Below are 26,387 nucleotides of genomic sequence, written 5' to 3'. Positions count from 1 at the left end.
TCCAGAACACCGGGACAGGGAGAGGAGCCAGGTAGAGGACTGTGAGCAATGACGAGACTGGGTTAGACAAGGCAAACGGATAAAGGACTGATACAAGAATGAGTGCTAAATACAATGACGATGATGACATCTGAGCCAGGTCTAAATAGGTAAAGAGAGCCATTCCAGTTATCCACAGCGATCCTGTCTCCGACGTTATCGGGCATTGCACATGAACGGGCAGGCGGGGTCAGTTGTCCAAACCATCCCTGTGTTTTGCCGGAGTGTTTAGGACCCGCCCCCACGCCGCAGCTCGGTAGAGAAAATAAACGACCCCGTTTCTAATGGAGTGCAATAATGGCAGAAGGCGTTAGAGGGCGGTATAAGACCGTCTGCCAGCTCAGACACACTCGGAACAGTATGCACAAGGTGCCCCGCTGAATTATGAATGGCAATAGCGAATAAAATAAATATCGTAAAAAAAAAGTAGTTCTACGTTTCCGGCACCCAATGTGTTAAGAGGATAAGATAAGTTATTCCTTTATTGATCCCCTTGGGGAAATTCAAGCATCATATCAGCATGGGTGGGTACAGGTAGGGCAGGGTAATAGAAGAAAGACATAAATATAGGCAAATAATACAATTGAATCTGAATATAAAATATGAGAAAAATAAACTGTAAACAAAGGTATAGATGAGGGTCTTTATGCCCTATCGGTTATAATGTATGTTTCAATAAATAAAAATACAAAAATGTAATCTGAATATACAGTATATACTAGGGGTGGACGGTATGGTCTAAAATTTATATCACGGTATAATTTGAAGCATAGACGGTAACGGTATATATCACGGTATCAGTGTTTCTGTTAGAATAATTTTTTTTGCCTGATAGGCAGGCTATATAAAGAATGACATCCTCAAGGCATGTAGATTTATAATATTTTAACTTAAAACTAGGCTACTTTTGCGTATAAAGTCATTATATTCCAAATAAAATAAGTCCCGAGTCGAGACTCCTGCTCCCATTGCAAACAGCAGGGCTGGATTTTGTTGAAGCATATGTAGCTGCAGAGCCGCAGAGCGAATTGAATTGAATAAGAATTGAGACAAAGGTGCCACTCATCCTCAGCTTTAAGAATTGACAATTGTGTCAACAAATTGACACATGTGTCAACAAATTGACACATGTGTCAACAAATTGACACACAAAATGCTTAGCGACGATGGGGGTCAGAACGGCGCAAGGGTGGGGGGGCGCTGTTTGACGGGCCTGTGACCAGACCTGAAAGAGCCACTGGCTCTGCGGCTCTGCAGCTGCATGCTATTCGCAAATCCACTGCTGCACGCCTTCCTCCCGGCTCCCGCTGCTGCCGTCGTTATCATAACACTACACACATATCGTAATGTTTACAGCAAACTGTAGTTGATCACCAGGTATGTTTTATTAACGTAGAATAATTCATATAAGAAAAACGATAGGGAAATATCTTACCTTTCTCCACTGGTTAAAAATGGCAGGAACTGAAATTGAAACTTGCTGTGCGCCGCGGTGATATGTGTTTATTATGAAATGACAATTGCGTGTTGACACGCCCACTGCGCGAAGCCTCCTAAATAACTTTTTCCAGTTTGCACATATCTATTATCTATGACTAATTCTATCTATTTTTAGGGGCAAATGCGATTGAAATAGTCGCGCTGTGGTTACATGACGTCATTGCTATTTTAGAGCTGCTCTACCGGTTAAACGGTATAGTCAAAATCCATACCGTAGAGCAAATTAATACCGTTTATACCGTATACCGTTTATACCGTCCACCCCTAGTATATACTATGAGTAAATGGTATACACAAGGTGCAGGTGACGGTATGTACCCTATCGGGCATAATTAAGCAATAATACAACCAGTGTTATGTCATGAATATTGCCATGGCTGTGATGCGCCTGCAGCCACGAGAGCGAAGCTCGAGTGGTATAGACATCACAGAGTGGCAATATTCTTGACATACCACGGGTTAGTGTATTATTGCTTTTATACAGCAAGTTGCACCATCGGGAAAAATATAGGATGAATACAGACAAATCTAGGGTCTTTTATATCGATTTCAGTGAACTTGGCGTAGAATTTTTTTTCCTAAAGATGTCTCGTTGTTATGGAATATCAAATGGAGTAGGCTATCAACAAGCTTGGCAACGCAAATTAATGACGTATTAGTCTAATTTAACATACCTGTTAACTATAAACAAGTGGATAGATATAGAGGACGGGCCTACATCTAACGGTATTCATAAAAAACAGCATTATTAGACATGCCAATCCAACGGAAGATGAGCTGGACGCGCTGGAGAAAAGCCGCAACTAATCCTTTAACACCACCAAGTCAACGGCATTGAACTGGCCCAACTCCCGGAACTGTCAGAGGTGCCGATTACTTTTTCCGACATTCGCTTGCATTAGACTCCTCTATATCTATCCACTCGTTTATAGTTAACGGGTACGTTAAATCAAACGTAATGTTGTCCGCGGAGTAGGTAATGTTGACGGTTTCCGTTTGATCAGAATCAGAAAGGTCTTTATTGCCAATGTAAGATTCTGATCAAACTGGCCAGTATCACGTCTTCGTCTGTTTGGCCCTCCATCCAATTCCTCTGCGTTGTGTACTTTTAATGGTCCTGACGTCTCCGATACTGGTAGATAAGATCCTTATCTTCCCCCGTTAGTGCAATCCATAAACCATAATACTCCTCCACTTCCGTAAGAATTTGACACTTCGACAACGTGAGATACCTTGTGAGGAAAAGGGTTGTTTTATTTCTCTAAACAGAAACCTCATAATCAGATGTTATCAGATGTTATCAAATTGTATCGTCCTTGAAGAGTCTATTCTAATGATCTTTCGGTGTGTTCAGATTGTCCTTTTGTGATTCAGTCCAATAGTGTTCAGGCCTGTTCGTTAGCCTAAGACCATCCTTGTGGTAGCCGAAGCTACTGATGTCGTGGCATTCTTCCTCCCCCCCCCCCCCCCCCCTCTCTCGTGATGAGAGGAGAGAAGGTCCTCTGTGTGATCTCAGTCCTACTCGCTCTCGGTCAGATTCTAGTCTGACTTACACCCGGAAACACCGTTCGACTCATAGATGTTCGTCGTCGCAACGACGGCCCCGCCTTCTGGTTGTCATGCGACGTGTTGTCATGACAACTGCATAACCTTTAACACTAATAAACTCACGTTTCATTAAGATGAACCTCTCTCCCTCCTCCCCTGGGAGACGGTACACTCTAATCTCAGATGTTCTTCTAAGGAATTCATAACAAAACCCTCGCTGACGCGGCCTGTGCCTGTGAAACCACTGGTTCCACCACCGTTCTATCACCGTCTCCTGCTTCCATGCACATTTCGATCTACCATTTTAGCTGTGGTCATCTCTCCCCAATCTATACATCACATACATTGAAAAAGCACCGTTTTCTCTCAATCCCCCCTTGATTCTTATCACCCCTCAGAATCATAAGACTACTTGGTTTTTCAATTAATTATACACAAAAATAGACTCATAACAATTAGGGCCCCGCCGTCTGGTGTTTTCCTTTTGTTTTCCATTACCCGCATCACACCCAAACCAGAAAGGATAAACAACGGTCATGGAGGAGAGAGAGAGAGAGAGACAGAGAAAAACACAGATTGCAACTTTTCAGACGACACACCTAAACCCTTCGGCCCCCCTATTCGGTACCCCACGTCCAAATCAGAGCGCTCCCTTCCCTCTCTTACAGTACACCTCCCATCTCGGGCCGGTCCCATCTTCTAGGGCAAGGGCCCCTTTCAGTGACGGCTCCTTTCCTGAGCTGGTCCCCCCTCCAGGGCGCGGTCCCCTAGGCAAAAATGTCTCCCCTGGTCTGCTACTGCTCAGTGTCTCTGGCTGTCCTCTCCACATCTGCTCCTCCACCGCCGCCGTCTCCTCTCTCTCGTCGTGGATGATCTGTGTACCAGGCGTCGGTGCCTGGCCCCTGCGGCTTCCTCCTCCTCCAGTCTGTCTCCTGGTCATCTCCATCGCTGTCGGTGTCATTCCCCCCTTGAAAGCAGAAACACAACACCGGCAGTCGTCTGTACCTTCGACTTCCCTTGTTTTGCTATAAGTCTACCATGGCTTTGGGCCTGCAGCTCGTTCTCTATATATTTTTTTTCCTCTGCAAGCCCCTGCCATGGCCACGCCCTTTCAGACTGTTGGACGGTGTGAGTGTCCTACAGCCCATGGCGCTATTTGTTCTCTATTAGTCCCCCACCTTCTCAACACCCATATCTAATCCTACAGGGCTGTTCCCTGTTTTGTTGTCTTCCGGCGTGACACCAGCAGCTAAACGATACCCACTCGGCGCTCTACGTTTGTCCCACGGTTGACCCCCAGCGCGCGCCAGTTCTTTCTGGTGACGTGTCCCCTCAAGACTCTGCCTATTTATTAGGTGTGAGAAGGCCCCACTGGAGATCGAACTCCCTCTTATTTCATAATTAAACTTATTTAATTAACCTGTATATCGATCTTATTATTATGATAATAACATACAACCGAGCATCGCTCTAACATACAACAGAGCAGGTTGGTTCCCTGCTCCTAACTCACATACGTACTCGTACTATCATCTAACATACAACAGAGCTGTCCGTCGCCCTATACCCTACGGGGCTGTCTACCGTCGCCCTGGAGCTGTCACCGTTGCTCTATACCCTACGGGGCTGTCTACCGTCGCCCTGGAGCTGTCACCGTCGCTCTATACCCTACGGGGCTGTCTACCATCGCCCTGGAGCTGTCACCGTCGCTCTATACCCTACGGGGCTGTCTACCGTCGCCCTGGAGCTGTCACCGTCGCTCTATACCCTACGGGGCTGTCTACCGTCGCCCTGGAGCTGTCACGTCGCTCTATATACCCTACGGGGCTGTCTACCATCGCCCTGGAGCTGTCCCGTCGCTCTATATACCACACTTTGAGTTCCTTTACAAAGTTCTCACATACACCACCGTGTATACACACAAGCAGTTGGTAATTTTGAAAAAATTCAACTCCTTAATTAACTTAAACTCTACATATTCGCCTATGGGTAATGGAAACTCCCCAGCACTACCCCCCCCCCCCCTCCGCAATTAAACTCCTTAATTGAATTAAACTCTAAATATTCCCCTATGGGTAATGGAAACTCCCCAGCACTACCCCCCCCCCCCCTCCGCAATTAAACTCCTTAATTGAATTAAACTCTAAATATTCCCCTATGGGTAATGAAAACTCCCCAGCACTACCCCCCCTCCGCCACTAGGTGGCGACCTACTCCTCCATTTGCCTGTATTATCCCACTGCCCCCCTAGATGGCGGCCAAAACTCAGTCTAGAGGATTGTAGGTGACGTGTCACTTCCTGATTCTAAACCCCTCGTGGCTCTGCGGCCATTTTGACTCGGTGCAAATGGCTACTCTCTCAACAAACGGCCGCTGCCCTTCCTTCCAAGGCCTGAAAACACCGCTGTTTTTCCTCTCTTTCCTATCCATTATCAGGGGACGCTTTCTCAGACTAATACTCTTGCCTGATCGGACATAATACACACTGGTACAATCTCCTTTCGACTTTCCTTCTGTTATGAAAACAGTCCCGCCATAACAATTTTTCGATCTGATTCAAGCGCCCCCCCCCCCCTTTCCTCATCTCGCATTTACCCTCCTTAAACCAAAACTGTGCAGCCTGCCTCGTTTGCTTTTCATTCTCTGTAGATAACACCCTCGATTTTCACCATGGTTCTCTGCTCATATTATTACAGCTGGCATTCTCTCTGTCGAACTAGAAATGTTTACGTTTACGGATTCACTATCTGTTCGTTTTTATTTGGCTTAAAATCAAAACAACCGTGTGCACAGTGAACTCACATTTTTGATCGGAGCGCTGTTTCCCCTACAGCGCTGGTTTGCCTCCTGACCGCTCGACTCGCCGCTCTCTCCCAGGGCTGGCCGGCCTTGCTTCGATCATGATTCTCCCACACATTGATGACTGTTGTCCACTGTCGCCCCATTATTGAAAAAGTCTTTATCCGTTGTTCTTATCTCTTGCTTTCTGGCTGTCATCAACAACCAACTGTTCTCGTTGTTTTAATCTCTTGCAAATCCGGGTCACGGCACCAACTGTAAGATTCTGATCAAACTGGCCAGTATCACGTCTTCGTCTGTTTGGCCCTCCATCCAATTCCTCTGCGTTGTGTACTTTTAATGGTCCTGACGTCTCCGATACTGGTAGATAAGATCCTTATCTTCCCCCGTTAGTGCAATCCATAAACCATAATACTCCTCCACTTCCGTAAGAATTCGACACTTCGACAACGTGAGATACCTTGTGAGGAAAAGGGTTGTTTTATTTCTCTAAACAGAAACCTCATAATCAGATGTTATCAGATGTTATCAAATTGTATCGTCCTTGAAGAGTCTATTCTAATGATCTTTCGGTGTGTTCAGATTGTCCTTTTGTGATTCAGTCCAATAGTGTTCAGGCCTGTTCGTTAGCCTAAGACCATCCTCGTGGTAGCCGAAGCTACTGATGTCGTGGCATTCTTCCTCCCCCCCCCCCCCCCCCCCTCTCTCGTGATGAGAGGAGAGAAGGTCCTCTGTGTGATCTCAGTCCTACTCGCTCTCGGTCAGATTCTAGTCTGACTTACACCCGGAAACACCGTTCGACTCATAGATGTTCGTCGTCGCAACGACGGCCCCGCCTTCTGGTTGTCATGCGACGTGTTGTCATGACAACTGCATAACCTTTAACACTAATAAACTCACGTTTCATTAAGATGAACCTCTCTCCCTCCTCCCCTGGGAGACAGTACACTCTAATCTCAGATGTTCTTCTAAGGAATTCATAACAAAACCCTCGCTGACGCGGCCTGTGCCTGTGAAACCACTGGTTCCACCACCGTTCTATCACCGTCTCCTGCTTCCATGCACATTTCGATCTACCATTTTAGCTGTGGTCATCTCTCCCCAATCTATACATCACATACATTGAAAAAGCACCGTTTTCTCTCACCAAGTATAGTTTTCACATACAAGGAATTAGCTTTGGACGTGACTGGTGCGACATTAGCAGACAGCCATTAACAGACGGATAATACAATAAAGTGGTGGAGTAAAGTAAAGTTAAGCACAATAGAATAATATATTTATGAAATAAAATATAGGCCAGGGCTGTACGACTGTATAAGAGGTTGAATAAAATGATGTGGGATATAAACTAAATTAAATATAGCTCAATAGATAGATATAGTACAATTATAAGTAAAAATAGAAAAGGAGTAGGCCAGGGCTGTGCAACTGGGCAGATGTGGTCAATTATACAATTATATACACTAGTTAGAATGAAGTAACAATACAGTGGGCAAGTATATAGTCCAGTAGGGTGTGTTAATGTAACACAGTGGGGGGTGTCAGTGAGGGTCCCGAGCCTTATTGATGAGGCTCACTGCAGAGGGGAAGAAACTGTTCTTGTGGCGTGAGGTTTTGGCCCTGATGGACCGCAGCCTCCTGCCAGAGGGGAGCGACTCAAACGGGTTGTGACCGGGGTGGTAGGGGTCGGCCACAATCTTACCTGCACGCTTCAGAGTTTTGGAGGCGTACAGGTCCTGGAGGGATGGCAGATTGCAGCCAATCACCTTCTCAGCAGAGTGGATGACACGCTGCAGCCTGCCTTTGTCCTTGGCCGTGGCTGCAGCGTACCATACTGTGATGGAGGAGGTGAGGATGGACTCAATGATGGCTGTGTAAAAGTGCACCATCATCGTCTTTGGCAGGTTGAATTTCTTCAGCTGCCGCAGGAAGTACATCCTCTGCTGTGCTTGAGGAGGGAGCTGATGTTCAGCTCTCAATTGAGGTCATGGGAGATGATTGTTCCCAAGAATCGGGAGGACTCCACAGTGTCCACTGGGGAGTCATAGGGTGATGGGGTTGAGTGGGGCTGGGTTCCTTCTGTAATCCACCACCATCTGATGAATGATGAATGGCAGTTGAAACTTTCTACAACATTCTAAAGCCAGCGCAGTGGTATATTCATGGTGATTTAACCGTGAGTGTATCATGAATATACTCATGACTTAGAACGCTCTCGACCAATCACAATGCGTGGTCGGACCTACCTGTTGTATAATATACATTATAGTCCGTGTTGAAGCATAAGCCTATTATTTAATACATGTACACATGCAGAAGTAATAGTGGAATACTAACATTTGTTTGTGTGACCGGTCGAAATCCAACTGGAAACTTTATCCGGAAAAAGGTCATTGTTGCATCAACTCGGGTGCGTTTTTACATTGCAGACTATGTTGTGGTCTGTGTGTGTAGCTGTTTTGTGTCTTTTACGTTTCTCAGACTGGACAGCGAGATGCCAGAGGGAGTGCAGACGGTGAACAACACCTTGCTGTTCCTGCGGCCGCTCCACCGCAACGACTCTGGAGTTTACAGATGTGAAGTCGCCAACGACATCGACCTTCGCAGCAGAGATGTGCGCATTCTCATACAAGGTGAGCGGAATGCACCGCCTGGAACACGTCTGCCTGGAACACATCTGACTCCTTATTGCAGTCTCTTTCCTCAAGAAGAACCGTGCAAACCCATAGTTATGCCCCTCATTGAAAGTGTCATCTGTAGATACCTTGTTGTACCCATCTTTCTGTCCAAGCATTACCTAGTTTTCTGTTCAAAACCACGTAAGCTCATCATGTCTGTCTACGAAAAGGCAGTGTATTGGTCTACATTATTTTCATTATCATTGGGAATGAGGGCAACCTCAGTGATATTACGATTATTTAAAGGTCTGATTTCCTCCCATCAGAATCTAATATTAATTGCAGGCAGATTGGCCCAGATGTTTTAACAGGTGAACAACAGGGCAGGTCTCCAGATGTTTTAACAGGTGAACAACAACAGGGCAGGTCTCCAGATGTTTTAACAGGTGAACAACAACAGGGCAGGTCTCCAGATGTTTTAACAGGTGAACAACAGGGCAGGTCTCCAGATGTTTTAACGGGTGAACAACAACAGGGCAGGTCTCCAGATGTTTTAACAGTACATCCAATCTCTCGAGGCCTCTTCATAGTACAAGGTCACAGTTTCTCCTCTTGCTTGTCGTGTCTGTGGTTCAGAGTGTGATTCTCCTCTACATCTCTCTCACGATGTGATTCTCCTCTACATCTCTCTCTCTCACGATGTGATTCTCCTCTACATCTCTCTCTCTCTCTCACGATGTGATTCTCCTCTACATCTCTCTCTCTCTCTCACGATGTGATTCTCCTCTACATCTCTCCCTCTCTCTCACGATGTGATTCTCCTCTACATCTCTCTCTCTCACGATGTGATTCTCCTCTACATCTCTCTCTCTCTCTCTCTCACGATGTGATTCTCCTCTACATCTCTCCCTCTCTCTCACGATGTGATTCTCCTCTACATCTCTCTCACGATGTGATTCTCCTCTACATCTCTCCCTCTCTCTCACGATGTGATTCTCCTACATCTCTCTCTCACGATGTGATTCTCCTCTACATCTCTCTCTCTCTCACGATGTGATTCTCCTCTACATCTCTCTCTCTCTCACGATGTTATTCTCCTCTACATCTCTCCCTCTCTCTCACGATGTGATTCTCCTCTACATCTCTCCCTCTCTCTCACGATGTGATTATCCTCTACATCTCTCCCTCTCTCTCACGATGTGATTCTTCTCTACATCTCTCCCTCTCTCACGATGTGATTCTCCTCTACATCTCTCTCTCTCTCTCATGATGTGATTCTCCTCTACATCTCTCCCTCTCTCTCACGATGTGATTCTCTACATCTCTCTCTCTCTCTCACGATGTGATTCTCCTCTACATCTCTCTCACGATGTGATTCTCTACATCTCTCTCTCTCTCTCACGATGTGATTCTCCTCTACATCTCTCCCTCTCTCTCACGATGTGATTCTCCTCTACATCTCTCTCTCTCTCTCCATCTCCGTCTCTTTTATTTTTGCGTGTCACGCAGTGAGAGGCAAAGCCTGCAGCCTGACGGAGAGATGATGTCCCAGATTCATAAAACATTCACTAGTTCTTTTCAACTCCTATTTATTATTTATTATCCTTTTTTTCTCTTTCTCTTTTGAGAGAAACTCTGTGCTTGTGCGCACACGTATGTGAGTGAGTAATGTATGTTATCTGTGTAAGTGCCCACGCACATGTGTGTGTGTATTTGTGTGTGTGTGAGTGTACGCATGCTTGGATGTGTGTCTCGCACTGTGGGTGCGCCCACACGTTAGTGCAGTGCATGGTGTCACATAATTAATGTAATTCAGTTGGAATGCACAGGGCCACATCGTTACTTCAGTGAATGGGAATTATTATCACTCCACATCTGGCCCGGCACGGAGATGGAAGTGTCAACACTGTCAGAGGACCTTTTATATTAGAACTTTAATATACTTACTTTTACAGGCTCACAGAGCAACACGGTCTCATCAGAAAACGTAGACAGGAAAATATGTACATAATGTATGTTATAGCCATAAGTAATATATCTACTGATATATGACTGAAGTCATATATTCACATACATTTTGTATCTGCGAAAGTCCAAAATAAACCGCATAACTGCGAGTCGAACTAACAATGCTTGTGTTTGGGGGCGAGTGCTCTCACCACTAGACTAAGCCACCCACCCGCCCTGATACAAACGCAGCAATACTATGATGATGATGATTCATTTGAACGGTTATGGTTAAGATAGAAAGTTAGGGTTAAGGATAGAGTTAGGGTTAAGGTTATGGTTAGATTAAGGTAACAGTGTGGTTAAGGTTTGACTGTTATGGTTAGTTTAACACTTTGGATGCCACGGGTCCCCGTCTCAAAACATGGTTGAATGCCAGCACCCACTTCAATGATAGCATTGTGAACGCATAAACTATGTCTTAAATGATGTGTCTAATACGCCCGTCGCTTATCAATGACTTGTTTCCAGTCAACATTGTTGAAACTGATTGTTTTTTAATTGGTTCATTTCCGTTTTATACCATTTTGAAAAACGCATGTTTTTTTAAACTTCCACGGAAAAAAATTGTTTCTGCAGGAATCGTGCTTTACTGGAATACACAAAACACGTTGTAATTTTTCTGCCTATTTATGAATCGTTTTCAAATAAACACTAGATTATCGATAGTATATGTGTACTTATGCACGCTAGAGAAGCGAGCTGAAAAATATATTCTCATTTCCTGATCAGCACACACACACGCATATGGCACATGCTGATATCTCTGTGAAAACAGCTCTGATTATCCTAAGACTGGTAAAATAGATTCCTTACCTCAGATCAGATGTTCTCCAAAAAGATTATTCCAATTCCTGATCGCCATTCCAAATATCGATCACGTTTATTGATTCAGCGCTGGGGCCTAAAAGAAAAGAAAAAAATTCCGGTTGCCGACCGACCCTGCCGATTTAGGTGCGACCCAATTTATTTTCTGAGTTAAAAAAAAAAATGTATACTTTTTTTTTTTTACAATAAAGTTTCATAGAAATCTTAGTCAAACCTTTAGTATTATGGATATTAAACATTCTGGCAGAGTACATGCATCCATGTTGTTGTGAACATTTTTATTAAATAAAAAAATTCCCTATCCATAATCGCCGTGGGAAAGAATACAATTTAAAATTAAATTAAATAAATTCCCTACCTACCCATGGCCTTAACTGACAACCAACAGGAAACAAACAATATTTTCTTTTATGCCTGGGTACTGGAAATATGTATTCCACGCTGTTTTGCGGCTCGGCAATTACTTGGATCTCTTCGGATGGCTTGCCGGAGAAGTAAAATGAGGAAACTGGATTTCCCCCCCCCGCCCATCAGTCTAATCCAATGGGGTGCAGTACAACGGGGAGAGATGATAGGGGGCGGTATTTTCCCAATGGAGCTCAGAGAGTTTGCAGGACTAACGTGAGACTAGATTGATGAAATATTCATTCAAATCGCTAATAAAAAAAAAAAGACAAAAAAACGCTATATGTCGTCGCTGGCATTCACCGGTCGGCATGAACTAACGACATATAGCGTCGTTGGCACTCAAAGTGTTAAGGTAACAGTGTGATTAAGGTTTAGGTAAGGCTATCAGAAAAGTGTCTCGGTAGTCTTGAGGTAAAGTCACTTGCCTCCCATGTGAGTGTCCTGGGTTTGTTCCCCAGCAGGGGAACTCAAATATCTTCTGAAAATGTAATATGTAAAATATGTACTTATTTGTAAAATGAAAATCGTAAATATGTCAATATGTCAATATATTACTTATGGCTATAACATAACATACAATATGTACCTTTTTCCTGTGGTCAATAAGTACTTCATTTACATATTTTAAGTGAGATCGAGCTGCCTGGGGGGACACTGACCATAAAATGTTCACTTCCAGTAATAAAAACAATCGACAATGAATATACATTCATCAGCAAGTGATTAATCTAGAGTGTGGGGTTGGGCTTAGTTGTGTAGTGTGTATTCAATCAAGATAACATATTGCTCCAAGCACTGTCGCAGCAGCAGCAGTTGTCATTTTGGATTCCTAAAAAAATCTCTCTGGTTATTGGGGGAGAAGTGCTGCTGGTGTTGTGAGTGTTGCTGCTTTTCCACAGTGACATTTTGTTTCAGTCTCTAAGTTCTTTGATATGTCTTTTATTTGTAAACTCACCTGTGACGAGGCTGGCCATACCAGCCATACGTCTTTAATGTCCATAAAAAGCAAGTTACAAACACATCCCTTGGCAGGTACTATGCAAGCTCACCATGAACACCATGAACAGTTTTGCTTGTACAGTTGTACAGTGTTCCCCCCCCACCCCTCCTGCCCAGCCCCCCCCCCACCCCACCCCACCCACCGTACCACCTACAATGTACAGCCCCCACCCCACCTACCCAACCTCCCCCAATGTACAGTTTTTACGTCAAATGTATATACTTTTTTCTGGACTCTTTTTGTATCACAAACAGTACTGTATTTGCAAATCTGGTATGTCATAAATGTATAGATGTAGCAGTACTGTCTATCTGTATGTCATGTATGTCATATATGTCCTGATGAATTGAAAATGGGTGGCCCTGATGTAAAGAAGACGAAAGTCTTTCTCTGGTCTGCATCCCCTTAACAATTGTGTGTATTGAGCTGTACTGTATTGTACCCATTCTGCAATCTGTTAATAAAGTTTTCAATCAATCAATCAATACACCTGGTTTAAAATCAAGGCTTGGTTTATCATCAACTAATCAAGATCACCTGCATAAATTAATTCCCGACAAACGAGACATGTCCAGTTACTGTTTTAAGTTTTGAAATTAACGTAGCGCTGGATTGTTGTGACGCATGAATAGTGAAATATAAACAAATCAGACATAGCCTACAAACTTGCTCAACAATAACAATTTACAATAACACTTACAATAAAACGTGGGCGTATGAAAGAGCCCCATGAAGGAGTCTCTCCTTCACACCATCTTGTCAGTGGAAGCCCCTGTCTGACCCCTTTTGTTTGATCTGGTTGTTGAATGACCTTTTCACTAGTTCACTATTTGTTTCTGGGTTGTTGATTATAACAAACTGTTTCCTTGTGAAGGTTGACTTGTGAACGACATCCTCTTTCATGAGAGGTCACATGTTGGAATGGGGGAGGGGGTGTGGTTTGAAAGTTGCACTTACTCACAAAGCAAATTGGGATTCTAATTTAACCCTTTTCTCGCCAAAGACGTGTTGCGACGTCATTCTCCGCCATGCGTAATCTGCCAATGACGTCGTACAGCGTCTTTGAGATCAATATTTCAAATTTCTGTCATGGCAATCATATTTCACCCACGGACACTTGACGGGTGCTGTAGATCTCCTCTCAACTCTCCAACGGTTCAAGACCGCCACCTTGTGGCCGATCGGCGAGTTGCCAAAACCGGAAGTGAGCGGCCGGAAGTGGTGCTCACCCATATTTCGTCCGGCCACTCGCTATCGCTCGCGGGACTCCATCTCGACACACTGGACATGGATCCGTTGCCATAACTCGATAAACAACATGATTGGACGTATATTAGTATTATACAACCTGGAACTGGACCAACTAGATCGACATCCCATAATAACGATCTTTTTGCTCCAGTAGCATCCCCCATCGCTACGAGGAAGCGGAAGGAAGGAGTTTCAGCGTGTTTGATTATTATTATCCATACAAACTGCTCTGATCTATATATCACCCATACTACATAAATGATTTAACGTCTGCCACGGACTTATACCCCCCCCCACTCCGGGCACCAGCAGATGATAAGTCATAACGTCTAGGACCACGTACAGTTGAAATTTTTTATCTGGCGTCAATCGGTATCAAACTACATTTGATGATCTAATATATGTATTTATGGCTATAACTCACGTTCTATGGAATGCTGCAGAAAACGATAAAAACATATTTATACTTTAGGCCGTATTTTAGTATGAATGTGTGAATTAAAAAGTAGAACGTTGCTACATCCTAAACGATAGATACTTGATGTTGAATGGGCCATAGTAATGTCAATTTAGCAATACAATTTAAAAAGTTATAGCCCTGCAAAGAAGGGGAACATCTCCATAGATTTACAGTACTGGCAGAGAAGGGATTAAGATGAGAATAATCTCCGGCAGATAAAGGGTTAAGGGCCTTTATTGAAAACCTTACCTGAAACCTATATTCAACTGTTTCTCTTGTTGTCATAACAACCACTGTAACTTGTTTTTCAGTCAAATTACTCTGGAGCAGGGAGTTTGTAATTAATTATGTAATTCACAGTATTGAATGTTCTTATTGATCAATGTTGTTGTTGTTGTTGTTGTTGTTGTTGTTGTTGTTGCCTTAGTCCTCTCTGGAACTCTCTGTGCCGAGCAGGCAGATGCTCTGTTCACCTACAAGACATCACTGCAAGTAGAATCTTACAGTATTTTAATCTATAGTTTATTAATCACCAATATACTTTCATTGCACATGGATATAAACTTTTATTGAACACAGTGTAGCTTAAATTAGGCAGTCCTACACAAGGAAGACAAAGTAGGCTGTATGGAAATATCTGATTATACTCCAACCCAACCCTCTTCCATATCTTGAGATTGACTGCTGATTTGACTGCTGATTTCCTTACAAATATTCAACCTTTTAGTTAAACACACAGTCTGCCAGTGACAGAGTTTGAATACCTGTCACTCTTGCCTCTGGTGTTAAAAGGAAACCGTATTTCCGCTGTACCAACTCAGAGTCTCAGACCATGTAATGGAGCACTGGGCCCTGTTTCTTGTACCTGGATAACTGAGTTAGCCGGATAACTTTAGCTGGATAACTGGGTTAGCCGGACTTTCCGATTTCATGTACCTGGATTTTCCAAATCACCATGACAACATATCCAAAAGTTTGAGCCTGGTCGAAAGCAGAGTTCAAGTTCAAGTTAGCCTGAACTATCGCCACGCCCCCGCAAAGAAGTGACAGCCCGTTTCCTGAAACTATTCCCACAGTCTACGATCTGCATTATACCATTCTGAATTACGTTTTTGTGCTCCATTCTTCCAGAGGGGGCTTTTGAAATGTAAAATAGACCCAAAATGCTGATATTAAATTCACTTTGTCCTAAATAATGCACGTTATATATACCGTGGCGACGGTGGCGCTCGCTCGTGCGATGTACACATGATGTGGTTATTTTAATTGTAACTGGGATTAAGATGTCTGATGAGATGCGCTGTTTGACGGATTTGAGAAATTGAATGAGCCGTTGACGTCACATTAATGAATGAGGATAAAGAGATAAACTTCATTCAAAACAAAGGATATTCTAAACACGGGTCTCTCGTTCATTAATGTATAAACAATGAATTTATCCGATCTGGCCCAGTGGCCCAGCGGTAGTGCTCAAGGCTGCCAATCCAGCGACCGGGGTTCAAATCCCGGTGTTTCCAATATGATTTTTTTGAATATAATATTAATGATTATACGCCAAAGTAGCCTGGTTTTAAGTTAAAATATTATAAATCTACATGCATTGAGGATGTCATTCTTTATATAGCTCTCAACGTGCACCAAATTGAATTATTCCTATATTGCAAAAAGAAGGAAAAGACGGGTCTTGAACCCCGGTCGTCCGTGTGAAAGTCAAAAGAAGAACCCGTTACACCACAGAGAAGATAAGTTAAACATTGACTATACATCAATCAATGGGCAAGAAAGCCGTCTCGTAATTCTGTATAACAGTTAACTAGTTATTTTCGCTAGCAAGATCTCATTTGATTATTCAATCCAGCAGGCAAGTTTAAAGAAATATAATCTGATTGATTGAGGTAATGAGGGACTTAGAATTAGCCTATAGATAACGCATTTAACTTGTCGGCGAGGCGATTGAGCCTATTGCAATCTGTCAATAAAGTCTTAAATCAATTAATCAATCAATGCCGTTGAGAATCAGGGTCTCTGCCATCGATACGTGCTGGCTTTCCACCTAAAACGGGAGCGCGCATCTAGCCTGACTTGAGCCTGACTCTCAAGTCTGGCTTGAGTTAACGAGACTGAATCCTCCTTTGTGAAACAGGAAAATCCCGGCTTTGAACATCGGGTTAACTGAAGCTGGATAATGGACATGTTGATCGACTTAGTTGAACCACGTACATGAAACAGGGCCCTGGTGTTGAGCACCCACATCAAACGGCATGCTCAGTAAGTGGATCCTGAAAAGTGAGAGAAACTCTTCAAGGAGGCGCCGTATGGTTTATGCACATTCCACAACGTAGCGATGGCACTAAGAGTTCTCTTTGCATACTAGTGTCCAAGGAGAATGGGACCTAGAGATTCTGGTTGGCTTTTCACGTAATGCAGTTACTAAGCTGCTTCATGTCCCCATAGAAGAGAATGCTGAGGCATGATTGGAGTGGGGATAGTAATACAGTATATTGGTATTCCGGGTGAAACGCTTTCAGGATTTTGTTTGCGTAGTCCTTGGCTGCCAACCTGACAATTAATCTGTCACAGAGGTAAATTGCCTAAGCAACTGTCCTCAGAAAAGTGGCAGGCCAGGGAAAAGTCCAGCCACTCATGATAAAGATAGACTATCAATAAGACTACCTTCATTTAGTGGGGGAAAGTAAAGTGGCATCCAATATTTAATGATGTTGAGACAATCTTTGAGATTAACTCAACGGTTTTCTGTCATTAGGCTTTAATGGGAGCTATAGCTGGGTATTATCAGCGTAACAATGACATTAAGTAGCCTATATCACTTAAAGGGGACATATTGTGGAAACTGTATGTAGTCTTTGTATTGATTTGGCAGTCCGTAATGTTATTAGGTGCTGGGGGAAGATTACATAGGAACTCCTTGCAAGTTTTTTTATTTTTTGATCTACTTTTTCTCCCATTTTCTATTTTTCTCCAATCCCAATTTCGTATCGTCCGATTCTACCCTCCCCTGTCTCGAACGCTGTTAGGCCATGCCTCCCACAGGCCGGCTGCAATGTGGACGAAGCCCTGCATCATGTGTGTCCTCCGGTACTCGAGGAGGCAGGCGTCGCATCTTTTCACCTGCACAGCGCGATCTCTCAGCGGCGGGGGTCTGCGTGAGAGGGACATGCCTCCCCCGTTGCTTCCTGATTCTACTGCGCAGGCGCACCAACCGACCTGTAGGAGTCGCTGTTCACAACATCCGATCCCCATCCACCAGCTTCCCACCCCCTAATACTGCCAATTGTATTAGTATGAACGACCAGCCAAGCTGGTAGCAATGCCGAGAGCTGGGCTCGAACCCAGCATCTCCTGCATTAATGGCGAGCGCCTTGCCCAACTGCGCCACTTAGCCGCCTTCCGTTTTACCAAGGTTTGAAGTCTTCAGATGAATAAGCCTAAACAAGATTGCCCTTTGTGATGTAACATGGGGGATACAAGCAATGAATTAGCTTTAATTAAGTAATTAACCGTGTTTTTTGGAGTCAGCACTGCCTACTACATTAGTACTGCCCAGTTTGTAAACGTTTTTTTACTCTTGGTTGTGGGCCAGGCAGGGAAGTTAATAATAATAATAATAATAATAATAATAATAATAATAATAATAATAATAATAATAATAATAATAATAATAATAACAATGCAAGGGAAGAAAGAGGTCTCGTGTTACTAGACTCTAAAAACTCTTCAGTTTGTGTTTTTTTTTTTTTTTTTTTTACTTTGGACAACAACACTACTTTCCGACAGCAGCCTTGACCGAGGCTTGAACCGGTGATCTTCCGATCATGAGTCAGAACGCTGCCGGACTGAAGAGAGGGAAGGGGACACTGGCCTTGGGAGTATGGAGAGGTGGGGGCTGTAGGGCGCTCACGGTGTGAGATTCAAGCTATTGTCTTAGAACAAGGAAAGGGATTCCTCCGCACAAGCCTTGGGTTTTCCTATAATAGCTCTATGAAGCAGGGATAGTATAAGCTTGTGAACTCCTGTTTCCTACTTAACAGTTTGGGTGCCACGCCTCTTCTGGGAAGTTATCGCCTCATGCCAACCATTAGACCCATGTAATCGGTCACCTTGTTTGTAGAGCTATAACCATATTCTATATTATAGCTATGGATACAGTACTATAGTCATTTGACACTGGGTTTCTTCCGGTCAAAAAGAAAAAAAAAATCCATCCATACGTTCCCGTGTTATACCGTGGTGAATATAAGTATGGTTTTAGGGCGGTCTATCGTAATCCATGAAATGCTGAGTTATAGTCCTACATGTCGATTACATTGTGGACTCTAGCGTTCCTCGCCTGAACCCACTATTGTTCCGGATTCAAATCCACATTACCGGTATTATGTTCCATCATGAATGCATGAAGGGGGGGGGGGGCTTTTCTGATTATTCTAGCGTTGGTAACGGCATTCGCATTGAACACAAAAAACGGTTATCAGCCCGATCGCTATGAAAGCATTGCAGGATCAAGCTAGAATTTACATCAAATCGCCCTTACCTTTGGCCGAAAGTAATCCAAAAAGAATATTCCAATTTCTTGATCGCCATCTGGTAGATCCAATCCCCATGTTATAAGCGACCATAACATACGGATCAAGCATAGTTGCCGGGCTTCGATGTAACCAGCTAAACTGTGCGCCTCCCTGAGAAAAAAAAATTAAATCCGAGACCTGGGGTCATTCCACAGCCCAGGATACAATGTTAGAAATGTAGCTCGATGCGGCCGGTACTGCACCTTCGGATTTCCACTATGCATTTTTCAGCCAACGCACAGCTCCCTGAGATTGAATAGGGTATTAAAATCGAAAAAAAAGGAAAAACTACCCAGAAACGAGAATTCTTGTTTTTGGCAATTAATGTATTAATGCACTTGTTGCAACGGTAACAAGCTGGCTACACCTGGTCAGTTCAGTTTGCTTTATAATGCCCGATGGGAAACTTGGCTTGCAGTCAGGAGTTAAAGGAAAAACAATATAAAAGAAACCAAACGCTGCAATAGAGATGCACCAATAGAGGCTTACTGTACATGCCATCCAATTCACATGCACCTCACGATGGTTCACGTTGCACACACAGCGGCACAGACGCTAACGTCACAACCACACACGCGTAGTGTAAACATAATTTAAAGGTGCTATAGATAAACATTTTATGTAGAGTAATCTTAAAAGAAAATTATAATACTTATAATACATCATCAAATCAAATTTATTTGTAAGGCCCGACAACACACGTTAATGTCCCCATGGGCAGGACACGTCTTCAAGAAGAAACATCACAATAAATCGAGAACAAAACAAAAACACCACGAAATCCAAAATAAAATGTAAAGTAAATAAATGAATGCAACACTCCCAGACATACCTCATGCGAAGGTAAGGAAAAACTCACTAAAAACCTAGCAATAAGAAAAAAGCACCACAGGCAATGTGGAGGGGAGAAACCTTAGAAGGGCCATTCAAGGGGGGATCTCCCTTCTTAGATGATCGGTGATAGTAGTGTTGCTACAGTATCAGCAAGGCAACCATTCAGCAAGGCAGTGTGTCCCCCGGGTGTCAGTCCCTGCACACACAGGCAGCAGCAAGGGTTGGGGTAATCTGGAATTAAATGAATTACTAATTTACTGATGGTTATAGATTTTCTTTTCCTCTGTCAGAAAGATTCGTGGCTAGTCAATAAACATTGGGGGACTAAAGCTCCGGAGGCTTGGTGTTGCCACCACTGGTGATAAATAAATAATGTACACTTCAACATTTTCAGATAATTATAATTGAAAATATGGTTAATCTGAAACTCATTTGTTTACTGTTGTTGTGTAATTAAATCTGCTTGTCAAAGCTGTATTTTAACGTACATTTAGAGTAAACATGCCCACCTTTACCAGGCCGGTGTCTTTTATAAAACCTTTAGTTGGTTTTATGTGTTTTATGACCCCCCTGTCTGATCGCTTCTTTCATAATGGTGTGACCTCTTTTAGTCAACTCTTTGAGCAGGTTGGCAAATGTATACCAGGCAAACGCTAGTAAAAAGGAATATACTCTACTGTTTTGGTTGGGAATATTTGGAAGCCTGTATGTCCCCATCTATGCCTGTCCCAATTACTAACTTTTTGGTAGCCTCCTTCCTTCCGAGCCCCTCCCTCTATAAATATTCTTCTCCTTCCTCATCAGTTCCATTCACTCCCTCACATGCTCATTGATGACAGCATCACACCAAATCTCATCGTGAAGCACAAGCAGCAGTTGTAGGTTTTTTGTGTGCGTACATATTCTGATGTAGACTCATCGGCTTAAAAAATTCACTGTTATAATATAAAGGGATTCTTAAAATAACAAAATGTATCTCAATGTATTTTGCCGATTTATTTTCCCATATCAGATATGAATTAGCTTTTTCCAAACTCACCGCCCCACCAATAGGCCGCTGTCCTTTCAGCACCATAATTGCACAGAGATGGATGTTCACTTTCATTCATCTGCTGTGTCTGATCGTCTATGTCTGTTTTTAATACATTTTTAACAAGTATCCGCTTGTTGGACAGTGTTAATGTTGTGTCTCTGCCAGATTTGTGTCCGTTTTGATGGACAAAGGTTTAGAGAGGGTGAACTGACAGATACGTTACCATCCGCAAAGATGCTATTTCTGCAAAGGCACGATTACATTAGGTTGTAATTTTTTAATAAACCAACGGACAGTAATACCTTCCGTCAAATGTATGTCTGTTCATTGCTGGATCAATAGTTGCATACCTTTCACAGCCTAGTTGCATAACATTATTCATTATGCAGCACAATCTTCAATCCACAAGGTACAGGCTTTTCCATTGCTTATTATAAGGGAGCGGTGACTGGCAGAATAGCAGCCTCTACAGGCAAAAAAACGTATGATTACCGATTACTACTATTACGTTAACGGAGAACACGTTGAAAGTCCGTAGTTTAGTCGACACATTATCTCACATCCCTAATAATTAATGATGAGTATAGTTGATGGTAATTCCACCTACTGTAGCGTTATGTTGCCATTATGAAAAGCTTGCTTCACCTCAACTATGCTGCTAATGACGCAACTAATTGCCAATACTTTACTACCCATTTACTAACCATTTGGAGGACGTTCTGTGTCCAGCAGATGATGTCGCTGCTCGTCTTGCTACTAATCTCCCTCCTTTGTGACCTTCAGTAGTTACATCAGTATTCCTTTCTCGCTTGTCTTCCCATGGTGATGTAATTTGTTTACATTATGCTTATTTTCAAAAGCCTTCTGTTTGCTATTGCTCAGCCTTAAGTGTTCAACCAAATCAACTCAATGTCATGACCGCAAAAAAAATCTGTCATGTAGCGGAAATTTTACAACTTGATGATGAACATAAATTATATTCATCAATAATGACAATTCAGATAACTGAATTCTGAATCTGAATCGCCATCATTTTTGTGAGGTAGAATCTATATAAAAGCTATTAATCCCAATGTGATACTATGGCTATTTAACTCTTTACATGCCATATAATCATTGTCAAAGTCAGAATAAAACATTTAAAATTTCCATATTTAGTTACACTCACTTTATTTAAATTGAACAAAGATAGGCTCATAAAGGAAAACAATATTAGTATTGCAATTCAGATGTATTTTCAGTACAAACTCAAGGCTTTTGTGATGTGCATGTAAATTAGTATTTGTTTAGTAGTGTAGTTGATATTAGTATTCCCGTGTCATCCAATCCCTTCCTAGTAAAATGCTGATGTAGTTGGCATTGACATGCTTTACTTTTCTGTCCGTCTGTCCCTCTCCCTCTTACCCCAAACCTTTCCTTCCACCCCTCTACTCGTTCCCTCCCTCCCTCCCTCCCTCCCTCCCTCCCTCCCTCCCTCCCTCCCTCCCTCCCTCCCTCCCTCCCTCCCTCCCATTAGATCCTCCCATCATGCCCTCCACCATTACTGTGCCTGTCCTAAACGGCGCCACATCCTCCCCCGCGGTGGTGGATGATAAGCGCCGCATCCTCTTCAGCTCCCCGACGCTCGAAGCCCTCCCCGAGAACAACCTGGGCTCCATAGTGGGCGGGGCTGTGGGCGGGGCCTTGTTCCTGCTGCTCCTGCTGTCACTGGCCGGGGTCTGTTACCTGCGGAAGCAGCAGACCTTCCACGGGAACTACTACACCAAGCAGTACATGGGTACGTCCGACCTCCAGAAGGTCCCCGCGCAGCATGAGCTCCGCCCCGCCAAGACCGACGACGACTCCCACCGGCGCGACCACGACCGGGAGGAGTGGGGTGGTCGGGAGCCCGCTCACGAGCCTCGCTATGGCGATCGTGGCGTCGGGGAGAAGCAGTACTCCCCCCACAATGGCCACACCAGGGCAATCAGGGAGAGCGGTCACCATAAGAATCACCACAGCAACCATGATCACCGCGATCACCTCCGCTATCCTGCCCCGCATCAGACAGGACCCAGACATACCCGGTACCCCTCCCCGCCGAAATCGCTGACCAACGGCTCCCCGTACTTGTCGGACGACTGCTATGACAGCGGGCCAGAGGGGGACTATGTCTCCCACATGGACGGCTCGGTCATCTCTCGCAGGGAGTGGTATGTCTGACCTGCCACTCCCGCGGTCCCAGGTAGAGACTCTGTAAGCCTGAGGGAGGCGAGACTACAGAGGTTCATGTATTATTTAAGAAAAGAAAATGCACTTCTCTTTCTCACACACACACACGCACGCACGCACACACACACACACACACACATACACTCTTGAACATAATGTCTGTTCTGTGTTTTCATCAATATGTTCAAGGATCCTGGTAGACACTTGAGATGTTTTGTTTTTGTAATATGGACCACGTCACGGACACAGTGTGGACTGCCTAGATGCATTGAAAGACTACATATAAAGTATATGCTCTCACCCTGCACTCGAGGGACGATATATAGCTAGTTTCTTTGTTTGTATGCAGGAACATAAACTCACTAGACATTAGATTAGGGATGGGCTTTTTTATAATTTTTTCTCAGATCGATATGCGTTTATAGAGATGTACACTGACAACAGTTTTTTATTTGATGACTGTGGGCATTGATATGCGAAAATTAAATAAGCAGGGTTTATTTCTATTAAAATAAAAAAAGGAAACGCATACACCAGTGGGGGCGGGGGGCATGTCATACTCTGCGGATGCCTCAACCGCAGCAAGCCTTATACTGACACAATACTCAGTACTGGTAACATCTTCAGTTGTCAGCCTAGTATGGTCAAGTCGTTTCCTAACGGTTCTGTCTGGGGGTGTTGTGGCGGGATGCCCAGCGTTTCACTCAGCAAGCGCTGAAGCTCCTGCTCTTCAAAGCACACCATACATGCACTCTGGAATGCACCATTTATTGTTGTGCGTTTATCAAAACAAAAAAGAAAAACTGCCAAAATGTGATTTCGACGTCCATGTTGAGTCACTGAGTAATCATGCCCATCCCTACTAGAAATGCACTACTGTCACTGCCTTGTGGTAGAGTTTAGATTCACAGTAATTCCCAATGATTTTTTTTTGTTTTTAGTTTATTGTTTTTTTTATAGACAATGTTATGTGAAAGGTGAATGAAGAAACACTCCTGATTTATTTCAGCCTCTTTAGATGAAACTGCACGTAGTTATCCTGAAGAGAAACTATTATTATTTAATTTGATTTGCCATCAATGCCAGTATGAAATTTGAAATTATTTGAATGCCTATATAATATCAGTATGTGTTGACATCTGGAGTGAGACTCCTGCCCTGTGACTTGGCTGTTTAAGCACCTCTACAGCATGTTGGTAGGTGGATAGCATAGAGAGAAAACAAGTTCACTTGAAACATTTTGAGAAGTGTTTCAGTTCCTTTTAAAACTGTTAATTCCACACTTCCAGGGGTTGTAAAAAAAACCCAAAACTTTTAGCTTTGATGCACCCAGGACTTGGGTTTTAGCTCTGGGTGTGTGTAGTTAACAGTTGGAAAAGGAATACATTTGGCCGGTATAGTCTATTTAGATATACTATCTAATTTCTCCGCCATGTATGTTTTGGAAAATGTGTGTTGAGATTTTCAAGCTGCAACTTTCCGCTCAAGCCTGCCTCGTTGACAATGTTGCTATGACTACATGTCAATAGCAGTATAACGTGCCAGTAATCTGCGTTCTTTTAGTTCCTTGTGAATGTATACACAGTCCCATGCAAAGTTGCAGAAACCTCATCCATAGTGAACGTACTGTACAAGTGTGTAAGACGCCTTTTGTCCTCTCCGTAAGAGTTAGGGATGAGGAAAGACGGCAGAGTGAACTAAAATGGAAGACGGGAGTACAGGGAGGGGGGAGGGGGGGGGCCGGGATAGAGCTGTGCTCCATCGTAGTTTACAGACTGTGTTCAGTCAAGCCTCACTATCTAAACTCCCTGGGAAACTGTCAATAAACGTGTGACATGATGGACCTTCCCTCTTCAAAACACCCAGGTAAAAACACAAGAATATATAGGAGATATAGGAGATATATATATATATATATATATATATATATATATATATATGAATTAGGGCTGTCAATAAGAAGGAAATTGACAGATACTGACATTATGAATCTACTAATTACCTACTTTTGCCCATATCTGTATATTAGGTAAATGCATTCCTCCAGTGCATAAGTGCATTTTGTGCCCCTTTTTTTATTTCATGTGAAAGTATAACAACCATCACATGTTGACATGAGGGCCAACATGGTGGAGAATGTGGTATTTGTGCACTGGTGTGTTTAAATTTTTTTCTTTTATTATGGTATAATTTATCGTTGCAAAGTAAATGTGATAATATAACAAGACATGGATTGCAGGTCATACCGACCAGCCCTGATATGAATATGAATAAATCTAGCACTTTTTTACAGATCATATCTAAATTAAATCATATCTAGGGAGCTTAAGATTTAGCATGTATTCCTTTTTGGGAAATGCTCAATAGCTCACGTATTCAGTTAGCCACACAGTTCCCACAAGTTCTACCAGACTGCACGCTGGCACTAGACTCGTATCAGCAGGGATGTTGTTCAGGTTCAGCGTAGCAATAAACTTTCAGCTGACAACGGATGACATTGGCCTGATGTCTTGTTACCAGTCACCAGCCTGGTAAATTTGGCCTATGGCAGGTTGTGGCCTGTCTGGCACACAGTGAGCGTCTCCATTGTCTTTAGAACCTGGCCAGACCAGGCTGGACCCCGGCTGAGACAGACACCTTTCACAACCTGGCCAGACCTGGCTGGGACTGTTGTATCATCATGATTTAGCGTGTGTACCACAGTTGGTGGTGTAAATTTGGAAAGGTTACCTAGCAACCGGAGAGGTCATTGTGGCCAAAAAAGAAAAAGGAAAAAAAAGTCCTGCCCTATGTGTCACCGTATTGGAATGTGGAGAGTGCAGTTTGGGCGCCCTGCCTGGGGAGTAAGTGCAGAGGGGCATTTGAATGTTAACAGTAGCTAATTAGTATCACGATAAATAACTAGGCTCGCTAGCAAGCTAAACACCACTCCATCACGGTGAGAGTATCCCTCCTCAAGGCCACAGCTAAGCACGGTCGTTTCATAACATAGCTAGTTAAATAATAAGATAGTTAAATAACCATAATTCCTCGACACTGTCATCTTCCTGTCACATCTGTCATCTGAAATGTTCATATTTAGTTTAGAACAAAGACATGTAAACAAATAGGCATGAGACGAGATGGTTTATCACTCCAGTTTTGTGAAATTTTTGGCAGATGTACATATTTGTCACCATTGGTGAACTGCTTGAAGGAGTAAAGAAAAACAAGTAATTTCTACTGTTACACATGAGTGTTGGTAAGTAAATACAACTTTAATAGT

General features: G+C 43.3%; 1 protein-coding gene across 1 annotated transcript in view; it reads left to right on the top strand.

Moving 5' to 3' along the window:
• The window catches only part of LOC311233855 (nectin-3-like protein), a 76,812-nt gene extending 52,034 nt beyond the window's left edge, over positions 1-24,778 (top strand). Inside the window, exons 5-6 of the mRNA XM_084320905.1 lie at positions 8,371-8,522; positions 22,428-24,778. Coding sequence (XP_084177031.1) covers positions 8,371-8,522; positions 22,428-23,113 — 838 coding nt within the window. The 3' untranslated portion in view covers positions 23,114-24,778. The remainder of the gene's footprint in view (positions 1-8,370; positions 8,523-22,427) is intronic.
• The last annotated feature ends 1,609 nt before the right edge of the window (positions 24,779-26,387 follow it).

The sequence above is a fragment of the Notolepis coatsorum genome, assembly GCF_963971535.1.
Source record: "Notolepis coatsorum genome assembly, chromosome: 8".
NCBI lineage: Eukaryota > Metazoa > Chordata > Actinopteri > Aulopiformes > Paralepididae > Notolepis > Notolepis coatsorum.
This window is presented reverse-complemented; position numbering and strand designations above follow the sequence as displayed.